Source organism: Mytilus galloprovincialis, chromosome 4 (assembly GCF_965363235.1).
Source record: "Mytilus galloprovincialis chromosome 4, xbMytGall1.hap1.1, whole genome shotgun sequence".
Classification (NCBI taxonomy): Eukaryota; Metazoa; Mollusca; class Bivalvia; order Mytilida; family Mytilidae; genus Mytilus; species Mytilus galloprovincialis.
Window position 1 is genome coordinate 79,787,916 of NC_134841.1, and position 24,390 is coordinate 79,812,305.

At 31.0% G+C, this 24,390-nt stretch overlaps 1 protein-coding gene across 9 annotated transcripts in view; it reads left to right on the forward strand.

Annotated features, from left to right (window-relative positions):
- The window catches only part of LOC143073064 (vitamin D3 receptor-like), a 158,316-nt gene extending 137,761 nt beyond the window's left edge, over positions 1-20,555 (forward strand). For all 9 annotated transcript variants that reach the window (XM_076248315.1, XM_076248310.1, XM_076248311.1 and 6 more), the window contains 2 exons: positions 7,603-8,042; positions 12,527-20,555. In XM_076248315.1, coding sequence (XP_076104430.1) covers positions 7,603-8,042; positions 12,527-13,012 — 926 coding nt within the window. In that variant the 3' untranslated portion in view covers positions 13,013-20,555. The remainder of the gene's footprint in view (positions 1-7,602; positions 8,043-12,526) is intronic.
- The last annotated feature ends 3,835 nt before the right edge of the window (positions 20,556-24,390 follow it).

A 24,390-nucleotide genomic window follows, 5' to 3' on the forward strand; every position in this document is an offset into this window, starting at 1 on the left:
TCCCATAAGTGCGTTTCTATTAGTTGTCGTCCGGCATCAATGATAAGATAATGATCGACATCGTAAAACTTTGATTTCTCAACTTATGTAAACTGTAAAAAATCATAACCACGTGCTTTGTTTTCAACTGTACTGTCGCGGGACAGTTCGACCCTAGAAAATACTGACTACTGTCCTAAATAATGCGGCCACTATCTTATCCGCATGCACCATGTGCCGATTAATAAAGTATAATTTTCTTATATTTAGTAAAAACTGGCCAGTAATTAATACTTTTATGCGATACCCTTAATTTATTTATAATACCGTTACGGAGACAGATCAACTTGGCCGATATAATTTGGGGCGAGATTGTCACGTCGACGTTTGTGTACTGGTAAAAACGTCATCAAAATTTGTTTACGCTGAATTATGGACAGGACGAAGATGAAGATGTTTTCAGATAAGTGCATTAATAATTTAATTTAACATGTGTACATGTGCATATAATGATTATAAAAATAATTTATTGAGGAACTATGATTTGTGTGGTTTTTATCTGAGCAAATCAACATCAGAAAGTCTGAAAGCATAAACTGAAAATATATTTATTTTTAACATTTAGTTACAATGAATAAACTTGTTAACTTGTCACATAACAGGCATAAATAGAAGGTATGTCAAAATTTAATTCAGTTGTGTGTATGTTTATTTGGTGAAAATAAAAAGTCGCTATAGTTATTTATCGTCAGGAGATAAAAAAGGGGGAAGGTAATTAATTTGCCAAAAAGTTAAAATAACCTTCCAAGACTTCATAATTATTTGGACTAGCTTCCAATCTACTGTATTCTATAAACATTAAACATGCAATAATATTTCTATTGAATTTGTTGCTTCAAAACGTATTGAACAAATGATTCTTTGTGGATTTTTTTGATACTTTTAGGGGATATACTGATCTTTTTAAATGGAGCTTCCAACGAAACAGATTGCATGCAGATATTCCAGTTACCATAATTTACTCAGCAATTCTAGTTGGAAGTACAGAGACAGCAAATTGATTAACAGAAAGGAAAACATGACATGTATCCTTTTGCATAAATAACCCAGGATTCCCAGTGGCAGTGCAATTTAAATTGGTGCATGTATATCCTGCTGGTATTTATTTTTGGGATCCCGCTTTTTTTTCCGGGAATCCCAGTATATTTCCACTGGGATTTACATCGGGATCCCGCTTCTTTTACGGGAATCCCGAAATTTATCCCAATACATTTACATCGGGATCCCGATCCCGCTTATTTAGCGGGAATCCCGAAATTTTATCCCAGTGGGATCCCAATCAAAATCCCACAATATCCCAGTGGGATCCCACCTAATTCCACCGGGATAAAATTTCGGGAATCCCGGACTTTTGGCGGGATTCCCGAAATTTTATCCCGGTGGAATTAGGTGGGATCCCACTTGGAATCCCATCAAAATTCCAGCCGGGATTCCAGTGGAATTCCAGATTTATTTTCTCTTGGGTCAATTTCAACATGTTACTGCAATGTAAAATAAATTTACATGATTCAGTTTAAGACATTCATAACCTGAAGTAGAATGCCAGGTGTCTGACCATCTATCTACAAACTAAACGTTCAGTCAGATGTGTCTTTTATTGAATTTGAAATAAAAATATTCTAAAAGATTCTGCTCAATTAGAACTGAATATTAATAATTTACCAAATCTTAAGTTGTTTGTGATTGCCTCAGTGACTACCATTTATGGTAAAATAAAGTTATAATTTTTTTTTATTTTTTTTTTATTCTTAGATCTGAATTAAGGGTTTAACCTTTTACTGTTTTAACACTGTTCACCTTTCTCTGGTTTTGTCAGTGTCCCCTGAGAAAATATTAAGTATAACCCTGTCTGTCTGTAATTAGTTATAAAATTAGTTTCCGTTCTCTAACTTTATTTTGCCTAAAAATACTGGTATGAAATACATACCCCATACACAATGCTTATTACCACAAAACACAGATCAAGTTCCAATTTGGGTTGTTTCAATTTTACCTTTCTAACCTGTTAAAATGTTATATGCAAGCAGGGCCATCATATGTGTGTTCCCAGGCTGGGACACATATGATGGCCCTGCTGGCCAGGAACTTATTGTTAATTTATTTCACATCTATTGTTGATCAAATTTACTTAACTATTTTTCCCAATGAGTATGACATTAGAAGTGTGTCCAAGGGTTTATATAGAGTCAGTCAGTTTAATATTATTATATTAATTCATTTCCAATTAAAATATTCAGTTTATTAAAAGAGTGTAGCCTTAAAGTTTTCAATGTTCTGTGAATCCATTCTACACAATATTTCTTTTTACTTCCTGGTTGTTGATCCTTCTGTAGGAACTGAGAAACATGTGGACATATTGATAGCTGATGTAATTACTAACATCTGTGAATTATTCATGACTGCTATTTATGGAAAATACACTGTTGTCTAGCTAATGAGTGCAATACTCACTATGTGATTTTACAGCACTTAAATATATAGGGTCTCACCCAGGTCCTATGACTTGTCTAGTTGGGGAGTGCAATACCCATTTGTGATTTTATAGATCTTAAATATATAGTGTCTTACCCTGGTCTCATGGCTTGTCTTGGTGAATTTTGTTATCATACCTAACTTAACATAGGGATTTCAAAAAAATTCTCCAAATTTTTGTTAAAAATTATTAAACTCCTTAGAAATGATCTTTTGAGGTCAAATGTGAGATTATATTAGACTTTGTTCATACTGCTTTCTTGGAGAAAAATATAATTTCTTGCTGTGTTGAAGATTTTTTGGTGACCTTTGGCTGTTTTCTACTTTATGGTTTGGTTGCTGTCTCTAATGACACATTCCCCATTTCCATTCTCAATTTTAAACTATATAACAACCAACCACAGATAGCTATTTTTATCTATATATGTCATGTTTGGGGCCCATACAATTTCATTTAGTTCATTATGCTGTTTCCCGTCAAGATGAAATAGTTTTTAATGTCTTATTTACTGATTTTAGGTCAATACCTATATGAACATAATTCAACTGGTCATGTATCTTTGACCGATATATCTTTATATATAATTGATTGGTCATATTTGATGGATGTTTAAGGATATTCAGTCTGGCCGTTAGTATGAGACCTATTATAACATTTTAATTAGGTATCATGTATGATTAGTCAGATTTAATATGTTTTGAAATGTATTTGAATGACACCAATTTCTTATATTTCTGAATTGTCCATTGATAAATGTAGAAAGTATGTATTGAGGACTCAGGTACTAAGGTTCCAACTCATTCATTTCCATCAAATACACAGGTGGATTTGGCTATTCAATAATTCTTTTATGTCCCTTTTGGTCATAATTAAGCTATTATACATCCTTGTTTTGCGTTTTAATAATAAGATTTTATTATCAATAGGGCATGGATGGTCTATAAATAAATGAAATACAATGGTATCAAAGTGATCATAATTTTCATACAGGTTTGCAAAAAACCGCAAGTAAAATTTCTAAGATTGATGTCTTTGATTTATATTTCTAATTAGAAATTTGGCATAAAATTTTGATGTTAGACCTAAAGCCTTCAAATTAAGTTTCCCAAGCTGCAATTTTATCTCTTAAAACAGTGAAATTTTCAACTGGAGATAATTTTCGTTTCAAAGAGAACAAATGCTTCAGATTTAAACCTTGTATAACACAACATGCTCACTATTGAATTAACTTTAAGCATGAGAAATATCTCTACTTGAGACATAAATCAGAAATTACTGAAATGTAGGACGTTCAACTTTTTTCTTAGTAAATGATCTGCTTGATTTTTCAAGCACTTTCAAACATGATGGATGTGTGTTGTTTAACCTGTTATGTCTAGTGTTTTATTGTAACCTGCTGGGTCTGGTGTTTATATTGTAGCCTGATAGGTCTGGTGTTTTTTCATTGTAGCTAGCTTTAGATATAGGAAGATGTGGTATGAGTGCCTGTCTATTTTAATGGTAGCTTGCTATGTCTACTGTTTCTGATGCACAATATCGCATTAGTTCTAATTAAAGGCTAATAACAGTGACCGTCTGTTTCTGATACATGATATCACATTAGTTCTAATTAAAGGCTAATAACAGTGACCGTTTTGTATAGACACTGTGCTTAAACGGCTGTGGGTAACTTAAGTTACCCACAGCCCAAGATGGCGGACTCTAAACTCGTTGATATTTAATTCATACAAAAGGTACCTTTTGCGACGTTTTTCATGCAGAATGTAAATATTTATAGGATTATTGAATAAAGAAATGACTAACAATTACCATAAATTTGTTAATATAGAGTTCACTAAAGCGCAAGGTCAACTTTAAAAAATGCATAATATGTCCGTAACTTTTTTAAGAATTATAATTTCAACAATTAGAAGACAATTAACATCATATTTGTAACCTTCGCGGCCGTTTATACTACTCATTCACCACCAAATGTGATTTTATTAACGCATCATACTTACACCACAGAAGTTTTATGTGGGGTTTGTGGTACTCCATCCTGGTTATGGTTTGAACTTTTATTTACTGATGTGCGTCTTATCAACGTTTTTCGCTTGTCAGACCAAGGCTTTTCCATACTCTTTAATGTTTTGAGTTTAATTATATGTTTGCGGTTTACCTTCACCTCTGTTTCTTTCTATGTGTATTTTGATGAATACTCTTTGACGAGGCTCGGTATTTATACATCCCACCAGTTAGTTATAGTGTTATGATTTTTTGAATATGTTTCCTAGTATGGTTTTGTTTTCTCTCTTTGTATGTTATCAGGGGTTGTTAGACTATTAAATTACCCTGTTGTCCTACGTAGTTATTTATATTTTTATATACTATGTCGAATTGTTACACTATGTTGACTGCTCTTTTCCTTTTATTGTCACTGACTTTTACCTATTGTGTCTTTTAGTTTTATTCAGTTTAATGAGATTTGATGCAACTTGCATACAAATGAAATATGCAGCTAGCTGTAAAACTAGGTTTATTCATTTATACAAAATGTCCTCTTTTTTTTTTTTAAAGTTTTCCCATTTACTGTAAATCTTGGCCAGGGTGCCGCAATATCACCGTGCGCAACGTCCCAGTGTGTCCAGATTGACAGAGAAGGTGAAGAAATTAATTTCTGACTATCCATTACAATCAATAAGTCTTTAGATATAACACTGTTGAATAACTGATTACTGGTATATATATAAGCATGAGTCTTTCAACTGGACTAAATAAAATATCATGAAAAAAGTTTTCAGTTTAGTTCAATGAGTTTATTAAGAGTTATAATGTACATGAGATGAAAGGACTGCATAATAGAGTTGAAAGTGATTTGTTGTTTCGCCTTGGTGTGAGAACTGTAGATTAAGAAAATTCTATGGGGAGTTTGTGCCAAGGGTTATACCCCTCAAAAGGAAAAGGGACCACATTTTGGGGGCTATGTAGGAACCACCTGTTAGTCTGTTACACCATCTCTTTATCTGCGGCAACCAAAAGATTTGGGGTATATTATTACTATTTAGTAACCAATCTGTCTTTCTGTCTTTCTGTCTGTTTGTCCATTTGCATTGTGAGCACAAGAGTCCTTCTAAAGTTCAAAATGTAAGACACATCATGAGATTGTGCAAGAAACAATATAAATTCTGGCCCTATTTTAACAAATAATCAAATCTTGGGTCAAGTGGTATCTTTTCTTGAGTTATTAACTCCTAGTTTGAAATTAAAATATGATAGAATAATTATCTTAAAACTTAATATTGTATATATGCTCAATCAGGTTCAAGATTGATTTTTTCAGATGGGAGGTTCTCATGTACATACTTTTCACCTTGAAAGAAGCAAATGGTTACAGGCTAAATTAAAGTAGAGTATAATAATACCATTGTGAAATTGATGGCAATGCTCAATGGCCTTTTTATGTACAACTTATTTATGATCAAAATTAAGACCGATTTTCGTGAATACCATTTCAAAATTGATTTTCACATATCAAAACCATTTTATTTTGAAGATATAAAAAGTTCTAGGAGTCTAATATATACCAAAGATTTTAAAATTGCATATGCACAATAACATTAAAATGTTACCATGTAAACAGATGTATTTTATTTTAAGGCTTAAAAAAAATCAACAAGAAATCTAAATTTCATAAATATTCATAATATGAGGCAGATGTAGCCTGTGAAAGAAGGCAAATTTTGATATGCTCTGTTAGCTGTGTGTTGGCATTTTTTCCTTTGTGAAATCTCTATTTTTTGTAATGGGGAAAAAATGTGAGTTTGTTATTTTTTTGATAGAAACCCTAAAAATTCTGCTTCATCCAGATGTGTAGGTTGTGTGTGCACAGTAATTGCTGAACCATCAAATCGGTTAGAGAATAATTTTAACTGTAAATGAAAATGGGAGGAAGTTTTGATGTGGCTTTCAGAAATAAATGAAATATTTGAATTTGTTCAGTGATAGCAGTTTTTTTCCCCCTTAATTATTTTCTCTACAGTGAATTTATCATTATGTGTTAGATACCAATTTTTCATTAATTTCAAGGTTACAGGTGAACAACAAATTTTAATGTTCAACGAAGTACAAATTTTCTACAGGCAAACCTTAGTAAAACCAAAAAATAAAATATTCACAATAATACAAGTTTTCCTCAATCCATGAAAATTGGTACCCACGAAAATAAATGATTCCACAGTATCTAGCTTTTTTTTTTCTGTCAAACATTTCTAACTATTATCTTTTTGTGTCTTGTGTGTTTCCTAATTTTTACCTCAACTCAAAGATCCTCAAAGAGTGCAAGTTATTTTGAAATTCCATTAATCTTCAATTCACCTGTCAAGTCTGTCTGTCTGGTCTTGAGCTTCTCAAAATTCAGTAATTCTATATGTAAGTGATTTGAAGTTCAGCTTGAAATTCACTTCCTGTTTTCTGATACTGTGCTAGGAATTTTTCATTATTCGATTCTCTGCAGCTTCTGTATTCAGGAATTATTTGGTATTTGATCAGGAACTTTATAATATTGAATTGACCTGTGTAAGCCATTTTCACATCAGCAAGGCAGTCTATTTCTGTTACGATGATATTTTTATTTTTATTATTATACCCAAAAAAAGGAGCAATATCTATTAACAAGTGTGAGTTTGGAAGACAATTTTTGACCATATTTGTAATATTAATATAAATCTGTTATTTACTGAATCTAGCTTGAATCAATGGACAGATGTAGAGTGCTTTAGTATCTTACAAGAAATTCTACTCTAAGTCCATCTGCTCTAATTAAGACATTACAGACATTGAAGGCGTATCATTATCACTCCTAAGATGAAAAACATCAACAAAGGCACTTTTTTTTCTATCAGTTTGTTAAGTACATGCCATGGTGTGGTTTTGTGTTATGAATTTGAATATGATACCCTCTTATATATTAAATATATTGGCATGAATTCATATATATACCATATCATTTTTTTTTCATATTTTATATATATTTCCATTTCTAAATGCTATAATTTCAGATTTGATTTTTACCTTCCACAAAAAATCTTAAAATGTTTATTATTTATATTCAGGTGATGAACAACTTGCCAAGAGAAAAACAACTACAAAGCCAGAAAAGAGTGTTTGCATCACTCACAAAAATAAACAAAGGAAGATGGAGGATTCTCCAGGTAGTACTGAGGATGTTTCAACGACGTATATGTCCGAGGACTCCAATAAGAGCCCTATGGATGATCTGTCCCCCCTTAAAAGTGATCTAGAGGACGAAGACTATATAGTGCCACTCAATGAAGAATACAGGAAAGAGATTGAAAATCTGGAAACCCAGTATAAAATTGTCTTTGATTCTGGATATACAGAGGAACAGGTTCAGAAACTAACTGGTGACCCCAGATCTCCTGACGAGCTGTTTAATATGACAGATATATTCATACGCAGACTTATAAAATTTGCCAAACATATTCCAGAATTCAGGGCTCTGCCTCAGGAAGATCAGATACATTTATTAAAGGTAAGATTTTTATGCCCCATTTATGGGCATTATGTTTTCTGGTCTGTGGGTCCATTCGTTCGTCCTTCCGTTCGTCACGCTTCAGGTTAAAGTTTTTGGTCGAGGTAGTTTTTGACGAAGTTGAAGTCCAATCATCTTGAAACTTAGTACACATGTTCCTTATGATATGATCTTTCTAATTTTGATGACAAACCAGAAATTTTCCCACATTTTCACTGTCCATTGAACATAGAAAATGATAGTGCGGATGGGGCATCTGTCACAGTACTATGAACACATTCTTGTTTTTTTATTTTCTTACAATCTTTGCTATTTATCACCTTTCATTCTGCATTTTTGTAATGTATATTTTTGGGGAATTTAAGTCCATTTCAATATATATATTTTAAAACTGGGTTTTCAACAAAATTTGACATTTTTTTTTTTACTATAGTTTTCAACCTTTCACATATTTTGTGAGAGTAGTTATAAGACTTTATGTATCTAGGAAAATTAATTGATTGATTGATTGGTCTTTAGATTAATTTGACTTTCTCTATAATTCTGCTGTTTTGTTTGATGACTGTTGTATTCTGTTGGATACAATTTCACCAGTTGTCTAGGTAACCAGTTCAACAGTCCTGAATGTCTAGGTAACCAGTTCACCAATTCTGTAATCAAAGGTTTTGCATAAATGGTACTCAAATTGATATTAAAGCATTATATAATATATAGTAATCTTAATTCTTGTTTATTCATTGTTAGAGCATTTTCTTGGGACCAAATATATATGTAAAAAAAAATTAAAATGATTTGCCACCCTTTTGAAAAAATATGTATGTGTCACAATCAATTTTAAACTTTAGATTTTTGTAGATGAGTCATATATATGTCTGTGGCTCTTTTCAGAAAAAAAAAATTACCTTACAATGAAAAATAAAAAAATCGTAAGTTATACTGAAGTATGCATGACAATGATGACATACAAGATTTTTTTAGTAAGTTTTTTTGTGATAAAAGTTGTCTACTTTGTAATAGCTAATTAAAAATTAAAAATTACATCATAAACAGTGAAGTATAAGTATTTAATACATAGAATCCATAGCTATTACATCTTCATTTATGAAAGTATTAGCCCAAATATATTAATGGGTGTCCGTGATGATTAAACTACTGATGTTGTATGTTTCTATATATGCCATAAATGTAAAAGTCTTGTTATACAAGTAATGTTATTACTAGTTAGCAAGAATATTTTACATTTTTTTCTACTAGGCCACACTTCCTTAAAAAATGTGTGAAAATAAAGACTTGTACAGTATTTTAATCTTGAAATTAAAGATCCTTGAAACAACTAATGAGAATAATTGGTAATCAGGAGAAATGGCATGTTCATGTCCCAAGTCAGAAACCATTCCGTGTTTGTTTTGAAGAAATTAGGTGGCTATCTTGGTCTCTGTTAACATTATTCCCATTTTATAGAGTCAAGATAAAGTAAGAGTTTGATTTACTGAAAAGACATGTATATTTTGTTGATTAATTGATTGTTGGTTGCTTAATGACCAGTGGCAAACATTTCATACATGTTCAGGACGATATTTTATTGAAGAATGGATATTGACCTATAGATGTGTTGTTTTTTTTTTTGTGTGTTGCTGGGTTACTGTGTCATTGATGTTTATCCCACATCTCTCTTTATTAGCCTTGACTTTTACAGTTTCAAAAAGGTTAACTTTATTTCTTGGTGATTTGAAGTCACTGATCCTTGGAGTCTCCCTTTTGTCGTTTTGATTCCTACAGTAATAATAAGCATTTCTCTCAATTCTTGCTGATTTGAAATCAAATATTTGTAAATAATGGACGAAAAGGAGAATATGTGTAACACATTTTTTATTGAAATGTAAATTGTATCTTTTTATAATAGTATGGTTATGTAAATTATTGAGCATATTTTATAGCAGTGTTTCATTTTTGGAAAACCCTAAAATTAAATAATGTTATCTTTTCATAACCTTGAAATTACTATCATCAAAATACATTTTGTCAAAAATTATGTACATTGTTGAGCAAGGGTGAATGTTAAGGTCATACAATCCTGGTATGAAGTTTTCTTTAAGAAAAACAGACTACAAATTTTAAAAAGATTATAGTTAAATTATTCATGTGTAAAATATATTTACATAATTTCAATTTAATGATAAAAATATGATAATTGCTTAATAAAACATGTAGGTATGAAACTGCAGTAAATTTGTTTTATAATTTTACAAAAATTATTATATTTAAGAGCATGAACATAAATAAATTTAAACTCTTTTATTTCATAGTAAAAGATGTTAGATAAATAGCAAAACACATAAAATTGATAATAAATGTAATAAATCTGAAAGTATTTTATCTTCCATGGCCATATGTATAAGTTTTAATGGTTTCACATTTTATGGTTTATTTTGTAATTTAATTTATCTATGATTTTTATGTTTGAAAGATAAGACACTTTTTAACTAAAATTAGAAATATGTTTTATCCAGTGATGCATATGCTTCAGATTGTATCAGAGTCAACATTTAAATCTGCTGTCCCTCCCTTTATTCTGATGGGATAATGTTTCTTTGTGCAATGTCCAGTTGCAAACAGTATATCTCATTTAGGACTACTTTTTTCCGAGTTCATCATTCCTTTCTTTGGCCTATTTCCATGTTCTTACATAAATATATTCTTTGGCCTCATTCCATTCACCTACCTGAATGTGTTCTTTTGCCTCTTTCTATTCTCTAACCTGAAATATGTTCTTTGACCCCTTTGGATTCTCTAACCTGATTATGTTCTTTGGCCTTTTTCCATTCTCCATTCTCTAACCTGATTATGTTTTTTGGCCTTTCTCCATTCTCTAACCTGATTATGTTCTTCAATGGTCTTTCTCCTTTCTCTAACCTGAATATGTTCTTTGGCCTTTCTCCATTCTCTTACCTGAGTATGTTCTTCAGCCGCTTTCCATTCTCTAGCCTAAGTAAATTCTTTAGCCTTTCTCCATTCTCCTACCTGAATATTTTCCTTGGCCTTAATCCATTCTCTTACCTGAGTATGTTCTTTGGCCTCTTTCCATTCTTTAACCTGAGTATATTCTTTGGCCTTTTTCCATTCTCTAACCTGAGTCTGTTCTTTGGCCTCTTTCCATTCTCTTACCTGACTATACTCAGCCTGAGTATATTCTTTGACCTCTTTCCATTCTCTGACCTGAATATGTTCTTTGACCCCTATGGATTCTCTAATATGATTATGTTCTTTGGCCTTTCTCCATTCTTTAACCTGAGTATATTCTTTGGCCTTTCACTAATCTTTAACCTGAGTATGTTCTTTGGCCTCTTTCCATTCTCTTACCTGAATATATTCTTTGACCTCTTTCCATTCTCTTACCTGAGAATTTTTTTTGGCATCTTTCTCCATTCTCTTACCTGAGTATGTTCTTTGGCCTTTTCCATTCTCTTACCTGAATATATTCTTTGACCTCTTTCCATTTTCTTACCTGAGAATGTTTTTTGGCCTCTTTCTCCATCCTCTTACCTAAGTATGTGCTTTGGCCTCTTTTTGTTCTCTAACCTGAATATTTTCTTTGGCTTTTCTCCATTCTCTAACCTGAGTATATTCTTTTGCCTTTATGCATTCTCTATTTACACTAATATGTACTATGGACTAATATAAATATTTGCTCTTGATTTTGAATACAAATTTTACAACTGTGTGTCATTTATTAGAATATTCAACAACATATACATTCTTAATAAAAACAATTGCCTTTGATTGGTTTAGATAACAGTTCCATGAGTTGTTGACTTATGTGCTGTTTTGTGTGTTATATATATTGTTAATACTGTTATTGATTTTTTTCCCTCACAGAATTTTCTTAGATAATTGTAAATAATAGATCCCAAAAGAATTCATTTAATGTTACTTCCTGATAATATTTTGTTGAAAAGAAATGATCTAATTTGTTGTGACATCATAGAGATGTCTGGAAATGTTTTATGTGGAGGAGGCTGTTAAAATGTTATTATGGTATTGTATACAATGAGACAGCAACCTACAAAAGAGAACATGATAAACATCGTTGTACATACATGAACATTGTTATTCTATATAACTATACACCACATCAAATTAAGCTTTCAATATACTGGTAAAAAAGAAGATGTGGTATGATTGCCAATGAGACAACTCTCCACAATCGACCAAATGATGCAGAAATAAACAACTATAGGCCATTTAAGTAAATAGTTCTCAAAGGTACCAGGATTTTAATTTAGAATGCCAGATGCGCGTTTCGTCTACATAAGACTCATCAGTGACGCTCATATCAAAATATTCTGAAAAGATAGTTACCAGTGTTGTGTTGTTGATGCTGAAGGAGAATCATATTTTATGGTGACTCCTACTTTATAATATAGGAAAATTAGGATAACTACTTGTAAGGGAGAAGTAATGGAATTTTGTGTTATCTTTTTCAGGGTGGCATCATGGAAATAATGGTTCTGAGATCAGCAATGGGATTCGATTCATGTGCCATGCAGTGGAAGGTAAAAACAAATCAACAAGAAGGAGAGAAACGACTAGATCCAACAGTTATTCAGAAGAACTTAGGAACGGGGATGTACGTTGAACATGTCAAATTTATCCGCAGTCTCAATGAAATTACTCGTGCAAACAAAACAATAATGACCTTATTATTCGTCATTGAACTGTTTTCATCAGACCGACCAAACCTCATAAATAAAGACCTTGTGTCAAAAGGACAAGAGAAATTCTCAACATGGCTGCGAGCATATCTTGAATCACAAATCCCAGTGGGTGAAGCAAAGATTATTTACCCCAAACTTCTCATGAAGTTATTGGATGTACGAAGTCTTGGTGAGTCAAGTGCTCAACTAGCATCACATCTAGATATTACAAGACTTGAGCCCTTACTGGTAGAAGTATTCAATTTACAGAAGTAAACATTTGTGAACAGGAGATATTAAACAATGTGAGGGAAATTTGAGTCATATATGTTGGTACTTTTAATATTGTTTCATGTTTATGATTATATGTTTAACGGCTCAAATTGAATTCATATGGTTATAAAAATCATAAATGTTCCGGGCATTTTATAAATATGAAATAGTGATTTTCCCAAGTCACTGGCAGCAATACATTATTAAAACTGCCTGATAACACCAGCATGCATTCCAAAAAAATGCACAAATAAATATTGGCAATGGGTATAGTGCCAGTGGGCCTCTTGATCTCAAATGGTTGTGTAAAAGGGGCATGTGATACTTAGTTTCAAAAACAGACATCACACATTGTACTAAGGAAGTATCGCTGTAATTTTTTTAGTTTTATTTAAAAACACCATAGTATATCAGCTGTCTCCTTGTTTGATGTTTATTTTTTTTTGCTTTCTAAATTTATTGGAGGCTTATAAGGTACACAATCAGTGTTGTATGAACGAATATTAAGATAAAATACAAAACATAAATTTCTTGGAAAATAAGGTGGTCACAATTTACAGAAATGTTCATATCTTCATGTTTATTTGATATCAGCTGAAATCTCAGGAAATTGTTTACCTCTTAACCTATGCATTCATACTCATTGTGAAACATTATCAGAAAAACTAGGTACAAACTTAAGCCTAGGAGGAACATACCAGAACATAATATCAAATTCAGATATTTTTCTAGAAAAAAAACTAGACGTCTTTTCTGAATTAACAAGATCTTTATTTGTTACTTAATAGTTTGTTTTGATACAAATAAAAGGTGTATATCGTAGAGCATGAAAATTCATTGTTAAATTAAGTGGTCTCTATATACATACAGTAACAATGAATTGTAACCACCATATTTATTATAATTCTCAGATGTACATGTATAAATTTTTCACTTATTATTAGTAAATATTTTATTTATATACTTCTTTAGATATGAAGACACAAAATCGATGTGAATATCATTGAACAGAAATATTTAACTTCAACATTTTTGTAAAATACACCACATTCATATATGATTCTGTAGTGAACAGTTTTGTACTTAGCTGCTTTGTTGCTTACATTGTAATTTTGTAAAGACATTTTAGAACTTTTTGATATTGAATCACAATTACCTTCATTGATATAGATAAAGTACATATACACATTTTAATTTTTTTCTTAATATTTGATAAAGTCTTAAACTTTTCAGTAGAGTGCTATACCAAACATTTTGCATACTTTTATTTTAAGACTTAAATAAAGAAATGACAAGATTATTGAAGTAGGAAAAGAAAAGGGATTGAATTATGATTCTTCCATCTGCATATGTTTTTCATACAAGATACCATTTTTTGGAATTAATGCATTTTTATTTTGGATATTACATCATTTCTTCAATGTTTTGGAATTATTAACTTTAACGTAATGTTTAAAAGATTGGAATATTTTATATCAGCTTGAATTTTATTTTTTAAAGCACAACGAGTTCTGCTTATTTAAACAGGAGAACAAAATAAAACGCTTAATTAAAATTCCCCAAACCATGATAAATAATAATATTCAATAACTAAAAAGTACATTGAGGTCCACTACGTCTCAGCTGGAATGTGAAACATAATAATTCTCTTGGTATTTGAATGGTAAATTATAGCAGAATTTTATGGTAATAGTTAGCCAGGATAACAGATGCTTTGAAACTTTGACATTTTATATTAATTAATATCATTAGATATTTGAATTAATGGTGGTTTAATGATATTGAGTAATGAAATGGTACATACCAAGGTTAGTAAACAGTATTGTGTTAATACATCAAGATCTATAGGGTACATTTTTAACCTCATAATAATATAATACTGTTCAGAAATCAGGAAAAACATTGCAATGCAATGCTTTGACTTTTGTAAAAAAAACTTTTTGTTTTTAAATTTGTCTTCTGTGCAGAAAATGAAACTTTTTTTTAACACAAAAGAGTATCTGATTATTGACTGTTGTCAGAAATTTAGCTGAAATTCATTAAAATGAAATGATGTAGTAGAATATTTAATATAAGTAAAAAAATGATATTATTAAATTTGTATAGATATATAAATTGATAAACTTTCAGTTTAATTCAGACCCCCACACAAAAAGTTGTGAAAGTGACTTTCACAATACAATGAAGAAAGAGGTTAAATGATATTGCATATCATTTCATAAATTGATTTCTAAAATTTAGATTTTTTATTGTTAAACTTTTATTTAGAATAGACTTAATGTAAAAGTTATATATGTACAGCAAATCTGAAGAGAAACTCACAGCCATAATACATATGAAGATGATTTTAAATTGTCATGGTTTTATATCAAAGAGAATTAAAGATAATTCAAGGAATATAATTGAAGATGAATTTTACCAGTAATATATGATGATTGACAGACTGAGAACGTCTTTAAATTTTTATTAAATTTGTATATAGAAAAGAAAAATACATCCAGTGGTCTCCTTTGTTTATTAACTTATTTATTTTTTAATTGTGAAATTTATTCAATTATTATAGAGATCATATGCAGTGAAAAGAGATAAATAGTGTGGGTCAAAGAGCATACATATTTTGTTAAAAACAATGAATGGAATGGCTGTTACAGATAAAATATTGTACTTCAAGGGAGGTTTTTGTTTGTAACCCATTCCTTAATAATATGGCTATTAGTTGCAAAGAATATTGTTTTACCTGTGGAAAGGAAATCTGTTCTATAGCAAGAAAGTTTCCAGAGAAGAAGGCTATTTTTTTTAAAGAAGTCAGCAATCATAAATTTTCTTTTAAAACAGCAAAAATTGATAGAATAGAGGCTGGGAGACCATTTGTAATAATATAATCAGAATAATTTCTAATAATGAGCTATAACTCATATAATGAGTATAATTATAAAATTGTATACCGGATAAACAAGCTTATATTTATGTTTATTTACAATAGGAATTACAGCCCACATGATTCTTACATAGTATACAACCAGTTAGGTTTACTTATTAGTATTATCGATTTTGTATCTATTGTCATATATAAAAAGTTAGAGCAAAAACAAGAATATTGTGGGTTTTATACATTTTCATTTCCACAAGTTCATGTTTTAACCATCTATTTGTCCTGTTATGACATTAAAAATGTAACGTCACAAAAATGGATTTTTTTTTGTTAGTATGGATATAAGCCAAGTGATATAAGTATTTAGGGTAGTATACAATGACATTTATTTGTATCTGAATGTTTGCTTGACATAATCAGTCTATAGACTTATATTTTGGTTTAGATTTTTTAAGGAAAATGCAACTTATACTATTCTACTTAATCTTTTGAAGAATTGAAATTTATTGTGTGAAAACCTTTTCTCATGCTTCTTTGCTTGAAATAGAATTTTGTATTGCTTGTATTGTAAATAGCTAATGAAAGATTGGTCTATTAGTTATTTATAGACAGTAATTTTTAATCAAGAGTTATAATGTGAAACTATTGCTTCCAATTAAAATAAAAAGCAATTATAGATTAAAATCTACATCACATGTAAAAAAACCCAGATTTTTAAACTTGATCGAAATGTGAATATATTTAATAATGAAAGCCTCTCTTGTTTTGGCATGAACTTAATTATACTTTGAAACAAACTTTGCATTGAGAAGTCAAAATAAATTGTTTCTTAATTTGCACTATATTGATTAAATGACTTGGAATTATCTTGGATCAGATCTGAAATTGACAAGTATATCATTTCAAAATCAGAAATTAACACTCAACAGGTAAACAATGACAAATTATTCAAGAGAATAAAGAATTATTTGTGCAGTAAAAGTAACAATGTAGGCCAAGTGGTGAAGGTAGTCGTAATTGATCAAATTATGCATTGAGGAATTGTAAAGAGTAGAAAATCAATGGTGAAAAACATCAAACTTGTTAACGAGGAAATTTACGAGTATTGATTTCTGGGTTGTTTTGATTAAACATCTTGTGTAGGTATCACTGCTTCTACTGATAACAAGCTTTGTTTCTTAATTATTCAATAGTTGGAGGAAAAAATATGGATCAAATCGTTATTGTTATGATTGAACAATAAAGCCAAAAATTGTTTTTTTTTCTTGACTAATAAAAGAGCTCAGTTATCCAAATGGATATCATGAAAATTAAATTTAAATTATAATGGCCTTTCCTTATGAAGGAACAGATTTTGATTTGATATGATATCTCACAGACATTCAATAATTTAATTTTATGAAGACTATGAAAAAGAACGGTCAACTCCTCTTCCTTCTCTACAGTCAGTGCACAGGGATCAAATGGTCTGTTATTTATAAAATGTCATAATAATCCATTAATCTACATCAAGGAAGTTTTGCTTTTGGAATTGTTTGAATGTGACAGGAATCTTAACTGATTTTGCCTAGAGCTCTTCGAAAATTTTGTTATTGGAGTTTAGGAATTCAAGCATGATTTTGTAGAACTGAAGCCTTTCAAAGTCTTGAAGTGAAATTTCTGTTTCCTTTAATTGGTTAAGATACATTGCTTCTTCTATTAGCATATCCAGCATTCTGTTGATATATGATCTTACTATAACTTATAAGGGTTCAATATTCATGTTCAAAATATTAAAATTCTTAATTTATTGAATTCACTTTATTTTAAACTTGCACAGTTCTATATTTGTTCTACCTTGAATTAGAATAGACTGTTGATAACCTGTAAAATACAAAAGTTTGTTCTCAATCCCTGCTCTTTTTGTACCATCATTATAATGGCCACTAAAAAACATTTTCCTTTGTTCATTTTAAGGGCAGGCTGGTCAATAGATACATAGATTTGTAAGTCCATGTAAGTTGATTGACAAAAGCTTAGCTTGTTCCATCACAACAATAAGAAGCCCTGACAAATACCACTCACCAAAATAGAAAAGAATAAAAGACTTGTATACCAATATGAATAAGTGTCTGTTATTTTATTTTCGGAAAACTGACCAATCAATATTGTTCTGAAAGTGACGTAAAGTCATATGTATTTGTCAGCTAATTATATTGTCTGTGAAGAATTTGGTCACGATTTGTTGTTTTGTTTCTTATCATAGGAATTAACTGTTGGCAGATATATGTCATTACTTCGATAATGGTTACCTTCCAAATTAACTGTGCAGAATTATTAATACAAATTATATTAGTCACCTATTATGGTAGAAACAAAATTAGTTCTTGATAAAACCATGACTATTCAACAGCTCCTTGTTATTAACTTTTTCCAAACAAAGAAATTACTTATTGATTTTCATTTATTGATCATCGACATATGGCTTTTCATATTTTGTTGTCAAAGAGAGACAACTCTAATTAAATACTGTGGATTCATTTATTTTCGTGGGTATCAATTTTCGTGGATAGAGAAAAAAAGACATTTCGTGGTATACGTAAATTCGTGGATCGCTGATAACAAAAAAAAAAAAAAAAATCAGATACGTAATTCGTGGATTTGTTTTTGATTTAGGAGATCATATAACCTCCTTGGTTTAATCAATAATAAAACAAACAAAAAAGAAGGAATTCATTGAAAATGTTTTGAATTGTCAAGATCCTCGCTTGGTCATTTTAGGTTAAAGTGTTCATTGAAAACTTCTATTACAATAATGGACAGAGACAACTAATTATTTGTTTGTTTTACAATTTATAAATGCTTGTCGGAATTCTATAAGGCAATCAAAACTTTATGATTGAAAGCTCATTTCCCTAATCACGATATAATAAACAGTCATATAAGTAAAAGGTGTGAAAATAAATGTTCCTGTCATAAACAATATTACCTACGGGCAATATCCCCGTACTTAATCCTATTGATTTTCAATCACTAGTAAACCAAACTATGACACGGTAATTAACAACTTATTTTCCATGAACAGTTTTAATCAATTTTAAAAAGTAAATTATCACTGATATTCGATATATTTATTATTGATTTAATTAAACTACTTGTATCTTCTTTCAATAAAAAACACGTGTTATGTTACAATGTTTATCGCTAGTCAACACTATACTAAAACTGCATAACATAACCGGAAATAAACATCCGACTCCATACACATTTATCGGGATTATTCTTCGTTGAATTCTTAAATTCGTGGTTTGCTGTGACCCACGAAACCCACGAAAATTGGTATACCACGAATAAAAATGAATCCACAGTATCATGTTTAATATTTGACTTTGTAATATATGATTAAGTAGAAATGTTTTAGTATATTCTTGTTACATAAGTGATATGTTTAGCACAAAAAAATTAACTGATGTTATGCATGTGTCTGTATAACTTGAGCCTTTCTTTAGATCCTTGAAACGAGAGTATATGTTTACCTGTTTTAATGTATCGTTCTTCTTTTATCAACTTTTAAATATTCATGATGTCTTTTTATTCAAAAGCAAAGGTTGCTTTTAGTATTTGCTACTGCAAAAGTTGTTTTTTTTGGGGTTTTTTTTTTCTGTATAATAAATGAAATCAAGTGTTAGAATTTGTAAATTACCAGTAATTGGAAGCTCTAGGAAATCATATGAAAAATAATCATTAAAATTGCATCCATAATTTCCAAAAATAAAGGGGGATGAAAACAGATCAATTTGTTTCAGTTTTTAATATTTTCGTTTGCTTTTAGCTGTGGTGATCATGAATACCGGTGAAACATAGATAAATTATTCCATACCATATATAATGGAAGGCTGGATTGCTTACTTTTGTGCAACTTTTTGTTAAAAAAAAAATGAAACTTTTGGAATTTATTGACGAAGAAGCTTTGGTCTTTAGATATATTAGCTAATTCTTTTAAAATCTTGAACAGATCACAAAATTGTAAGGCATTTGTTACATGTACAAAATAGCACGAAGGCCTTCCTTTTATTTATTTGTTATTTGATAGCACCCACTCATTATAAAGTAGTAAGTACTACAACCTTAATACAGCCAGTTTAGTTGTTCCTTGTTTTGTATTTTTAGTCATGTGATCATGTTAATTGTGATCAGTGCTGTAATTAGTCATGTGATCAGTGCTGTTATTAGTCATGTGATCAGCACTGTGCCATTTGTGTTTCATATTATAGAAGATGGCACCAATTTTCCTGTTTCTTTGAGAAATATTTGTTTCACATGGCACCATTTTTTAATGGTTTTCAGAGAAAATTTAGTTGTTATCAGATAAAAAAGATTTTATAAGATACTAGTTTTCTCATCTTGAAAAGAGTGAGAATTTTCAAATGATATAAAAATCATCCTGGATCTATCATGTTTATTTATTTTGTATAACTTTATATTGAGAAGTTTTTATGAAATTTTGTTATGTTTATTCAAAGCTGGAAAACTGGTGCCAAAACAAACATAGCACAGTATGATTTAATCTTGTGTAATATAAAAATTTGGAGAAAAGTACACAATGAGATAAGATGTCACATTATGTGTTTTAGTTATTAACACATTGTGTTGTTACATTGTTCTCAAGTGTAAATAAAGTTACATGTTACAAAAGTGTGTGTGTTTATTTTTTTCTCTGTCTATACTCCCAAAAGTAGTCTTCTTTTGGTCAAACTATAATTCTGAGATCAATAGTAGTAGAGTAATTTTTTGGAATGTTCCAAAGAGGTACAAACAATCACATATTGCAAAATTCTCAGTTCTTTATTCATGAGATTTGTGTCACTTTACTTGCCCCTTTTCTTATTATTTCCCTTGTTTCTGTCTGTCATTTATATTTTCATAGATAAAAAACTGCTTGAAAAATTATTTAAAAGTTTTTATGCCCCTCCTACGATAGTAGAGGGGCATTATGTTTTCTGGTCTGTGCATCTGTTTGTTCGTCCTCTCATCCTTCCGTCTGTTCATCCTGCTTCAGGTTAAAGTTTTTGGTCAAGGTAGTTTTTGATGAAGTTGAAGTCGCAATCAACTTGAAACTTAGTATGCATGTTCCCTGTGATATGATCTTTCTAATTTAAATGCCAAATTAGAGTTTTTACCCCAATTTTATGGTCCACTAAACACAGAAAATGAGAGTGCGAGTGGGGCATCTGTGTACTATGGACACATTCTTGTTTGTCATGTTTTAAATGAAACTACTCACTATATTTTTTGGATCCTTGAAAGGTCTACTGTACATATCCGTTGGACCAAATTCACTTGACCTCAATCTCATTTCATGGATCAGAAATAAAGTTTGAGTTTTTGTGGTCAAGCTTATATCTCAGATACTTGTCATACTTCAAGAAATATTTCAACAATATTTAGAGAATGGAATGATTTAAAGGTATACATGTGTGACTGGTCATCTGACCTTGACCGAGATTGTAAGGTGTACATATGAAAATAAGGTGATGGGGCATGATTGCCAATGAGACAACTATCCACTGAAATTCAAATAAAGTTTATGTAAGCAATTATAGGCAACCATACAACCTTCAACAGTATTCGTCTAGAAGGGTGTCATCTGACCTTGACCTTTTTCTCATGGTTTTTGACAATGTGAATATTTTCTGGTTTGGTCTTTTTGCTACTATTAGGCCACTCCATATGGTGTATGAAATGAAGTGAAGGGGGGCATGCCTGTATGGCAGGGTTCATCTGACCTTGACCTGATTTTATGTATCCTTGATAATATTAAGTGTACGTGATATTTGTGGTATTATAACCTTCATACTACTATGTAACAAACTTTCAACATAATTTCAATCATGACAAGTAATGCAGGGATGACATTTCAGTACTTGCACTCTTGTTGAATTTAATTTTCAGGGGCATGTATAATTCTCAGGAAAAAAGGGTTATTATGCTAATCAGCAAAGTACTCAAAATGCTGCTACATGTACCTAATAGGATTTAATATACAGTTATATATCCACAAGTCTGTGATACAAAACATTAAACCTGGAGGATCATATGCTCAAAGTACCAAACATACAGTAAAATGACATGTCATAGGAGTTTCTCAAAACTATAACAGCTAAAGAAAAATATTAGGGAGAAAACTGATAAGCAAGACATATACTAAATAATGATAGATAAGTCAACACAGACACAAGAATTAGATGACTACTCACAGGATGTATTGCCATTTATAGAGAGAAACTGAACAGCACAACAATAAAATTGAGAAAGGAAATGGGGAATATGTCAAAGAGACCAACAGAGTGCTATCTAGCTGAAGGCCACCAATCATGGCTCTTCAAAAAAAAATATCCCGCACCCAGATGTGGTCCTCAATTGACATTGTACAGATTGCCTACAATTATGCCAAATAGCAAAATATCTGTGACAGATGACAACAAGAGTAAATGCCTTTAATGATGTTTTTTTTCTTTTTTTATAAAAGCTAAGTAGCTATAGAAAACTATGTAAACAAAAATGACCAAAAAGACAAGATCTATAAACAAGTCAAACAAGCTGAAATTGTCAAGTCAGCTCCAAAAAGGAGTTATTGCACTTAATAAGGACTAAATAGAGAAATTCTAAACCTTATTCAAGAGTTATATCCTAGTCTATAAAGTTGAAGATTGGTCATTGTTAACAATGTGCATGGACCACAGGCAGTGACAGGCACTCGTCTCAGATTTTTTTTTGTATATACCTTTATATACAGGATTATTATTTTTCTGAGACGAGTGCTTGTGGCATTGCCTAGAGTCACTTATTTTTATTATGCCCCACCTACGATAGTAGAGGGGCATTATGTTTTCTGGTCTGTGCGTCCGTTCGTCCGTCTGTTCGTTCGTCCGTCCGTTCGTTCGTCCGTCTGTCCCGCTTCAGGTTTAAGTTTTTGGTCGAGGTAGTTTTTGATGAAGTTGAAGTCCAATCGACTTGAAACTTAGTATACATGTTCCCTATGATATGATCTTTTAAATTTTAATGCCAAATTAGAGAGTTTACCCCAATTTCACGGTCCACTGAACATAGAAAATGATAGTGCGAGTGGGACATTCGTGTACTGGGGACACATTCTTGTTAGTACTAAATATATGTGGATTTTTTTTTACACAGATTTAATTATTGTTTTTATGCCCCACCTACGATAGTAGAGGGGCATTATGTTTTCTGGTCTGTGCCTCCGTTCGTTCGTCCGACTTCAGGTTAAAGTTTTTGGTCAAGGTAGTTTTTGATGAAGTTGAAGTCCAATCCACTTGAAACTTAGTACACATGTTCCCCCTGATATGATCTTTCTAATTTTAATGCCAAATTATAGTTTTGACCCCAATTTCATGGTCAACTGAACATAGAAAATGAAAGTGCTAAGTTCAGGTTAAAGTTTTTGGTCAAGGTAGTTTTTGATGAAGTTAGAGTCACAACTACTTGAAACTTAGTACACATGTTCCCTATGATATGATCTTTCTAATTTCAATTCCAAATTAAAGTTTTGACCCCAATTTCACGGTCCACTGAACATGGAAAATTATAGTGCGAGTGGGACATCCGTGTACTATGGACACATTCTTGTTTCTTTCTGTTTCAGATTTAAATCTTGTTCTTTCCATGCAAGCAAATAAATCACCAAAAACCAGTCAAATACACAATTTCCAATTAAATTCATAATTAAACCACTTAAGAAACGAATAAAAGTATGTTTAAGCCACCATTCAAGTTTATTTGGGATAATAGATGCACTAGCTGTAATAAGACTTAAAAAATGAAGAGACACACATGCCACAGAGAGTAAGGATTTGTATAGTGAGACCGTTACTAAAGACATCCTTGCAAAGAGTAACAAATGACCGAGGTATATGATTTGTGTGCTATTTAACCCTCTCCCCAATTCGGGAAAATGGTGCAAAAACAAAACATATAAATAAACTGTAAAAATCAGTTTGGAACTGCTTGACTCCTCAGATCACTACTAAGCACAAACACAAACGACACAGACAGCACCAATCTAAGAGTCATCGCTTTCAGCGAATACCAGTTCGATTTCTTATTTCAACTAATAAATTAACCATTTTCTCCCAGACAAAAGTCTGTGTACTTTTTTTCTCAATTGGTTCTATCACGAGATTGCAGTTGTCTCAGATTTCAATGAACGTAATATTTTTTTACATGATAGGCATAGATATATCATTTATACTCAATTTTTATCTCAATTATTAATATTTGTCGTGGTATTATGGTTCCACCACTGACATACTTTCTTTCTTCTTCATTTTTGCCAAAGAGAAATATCTTCATGGCATTCATATCTTTAGAGGCAAAGTCTACATCAACTCATAACCACTATCTCTTAATAATTTCAAATATTAAACTACTCTAGAAACAGGCGTAGTAGTTGATAGTTTTTAAAGCCGACAATAAGGCAAATATGAAGGGACAGTCAAAACGGTTTTTGTGA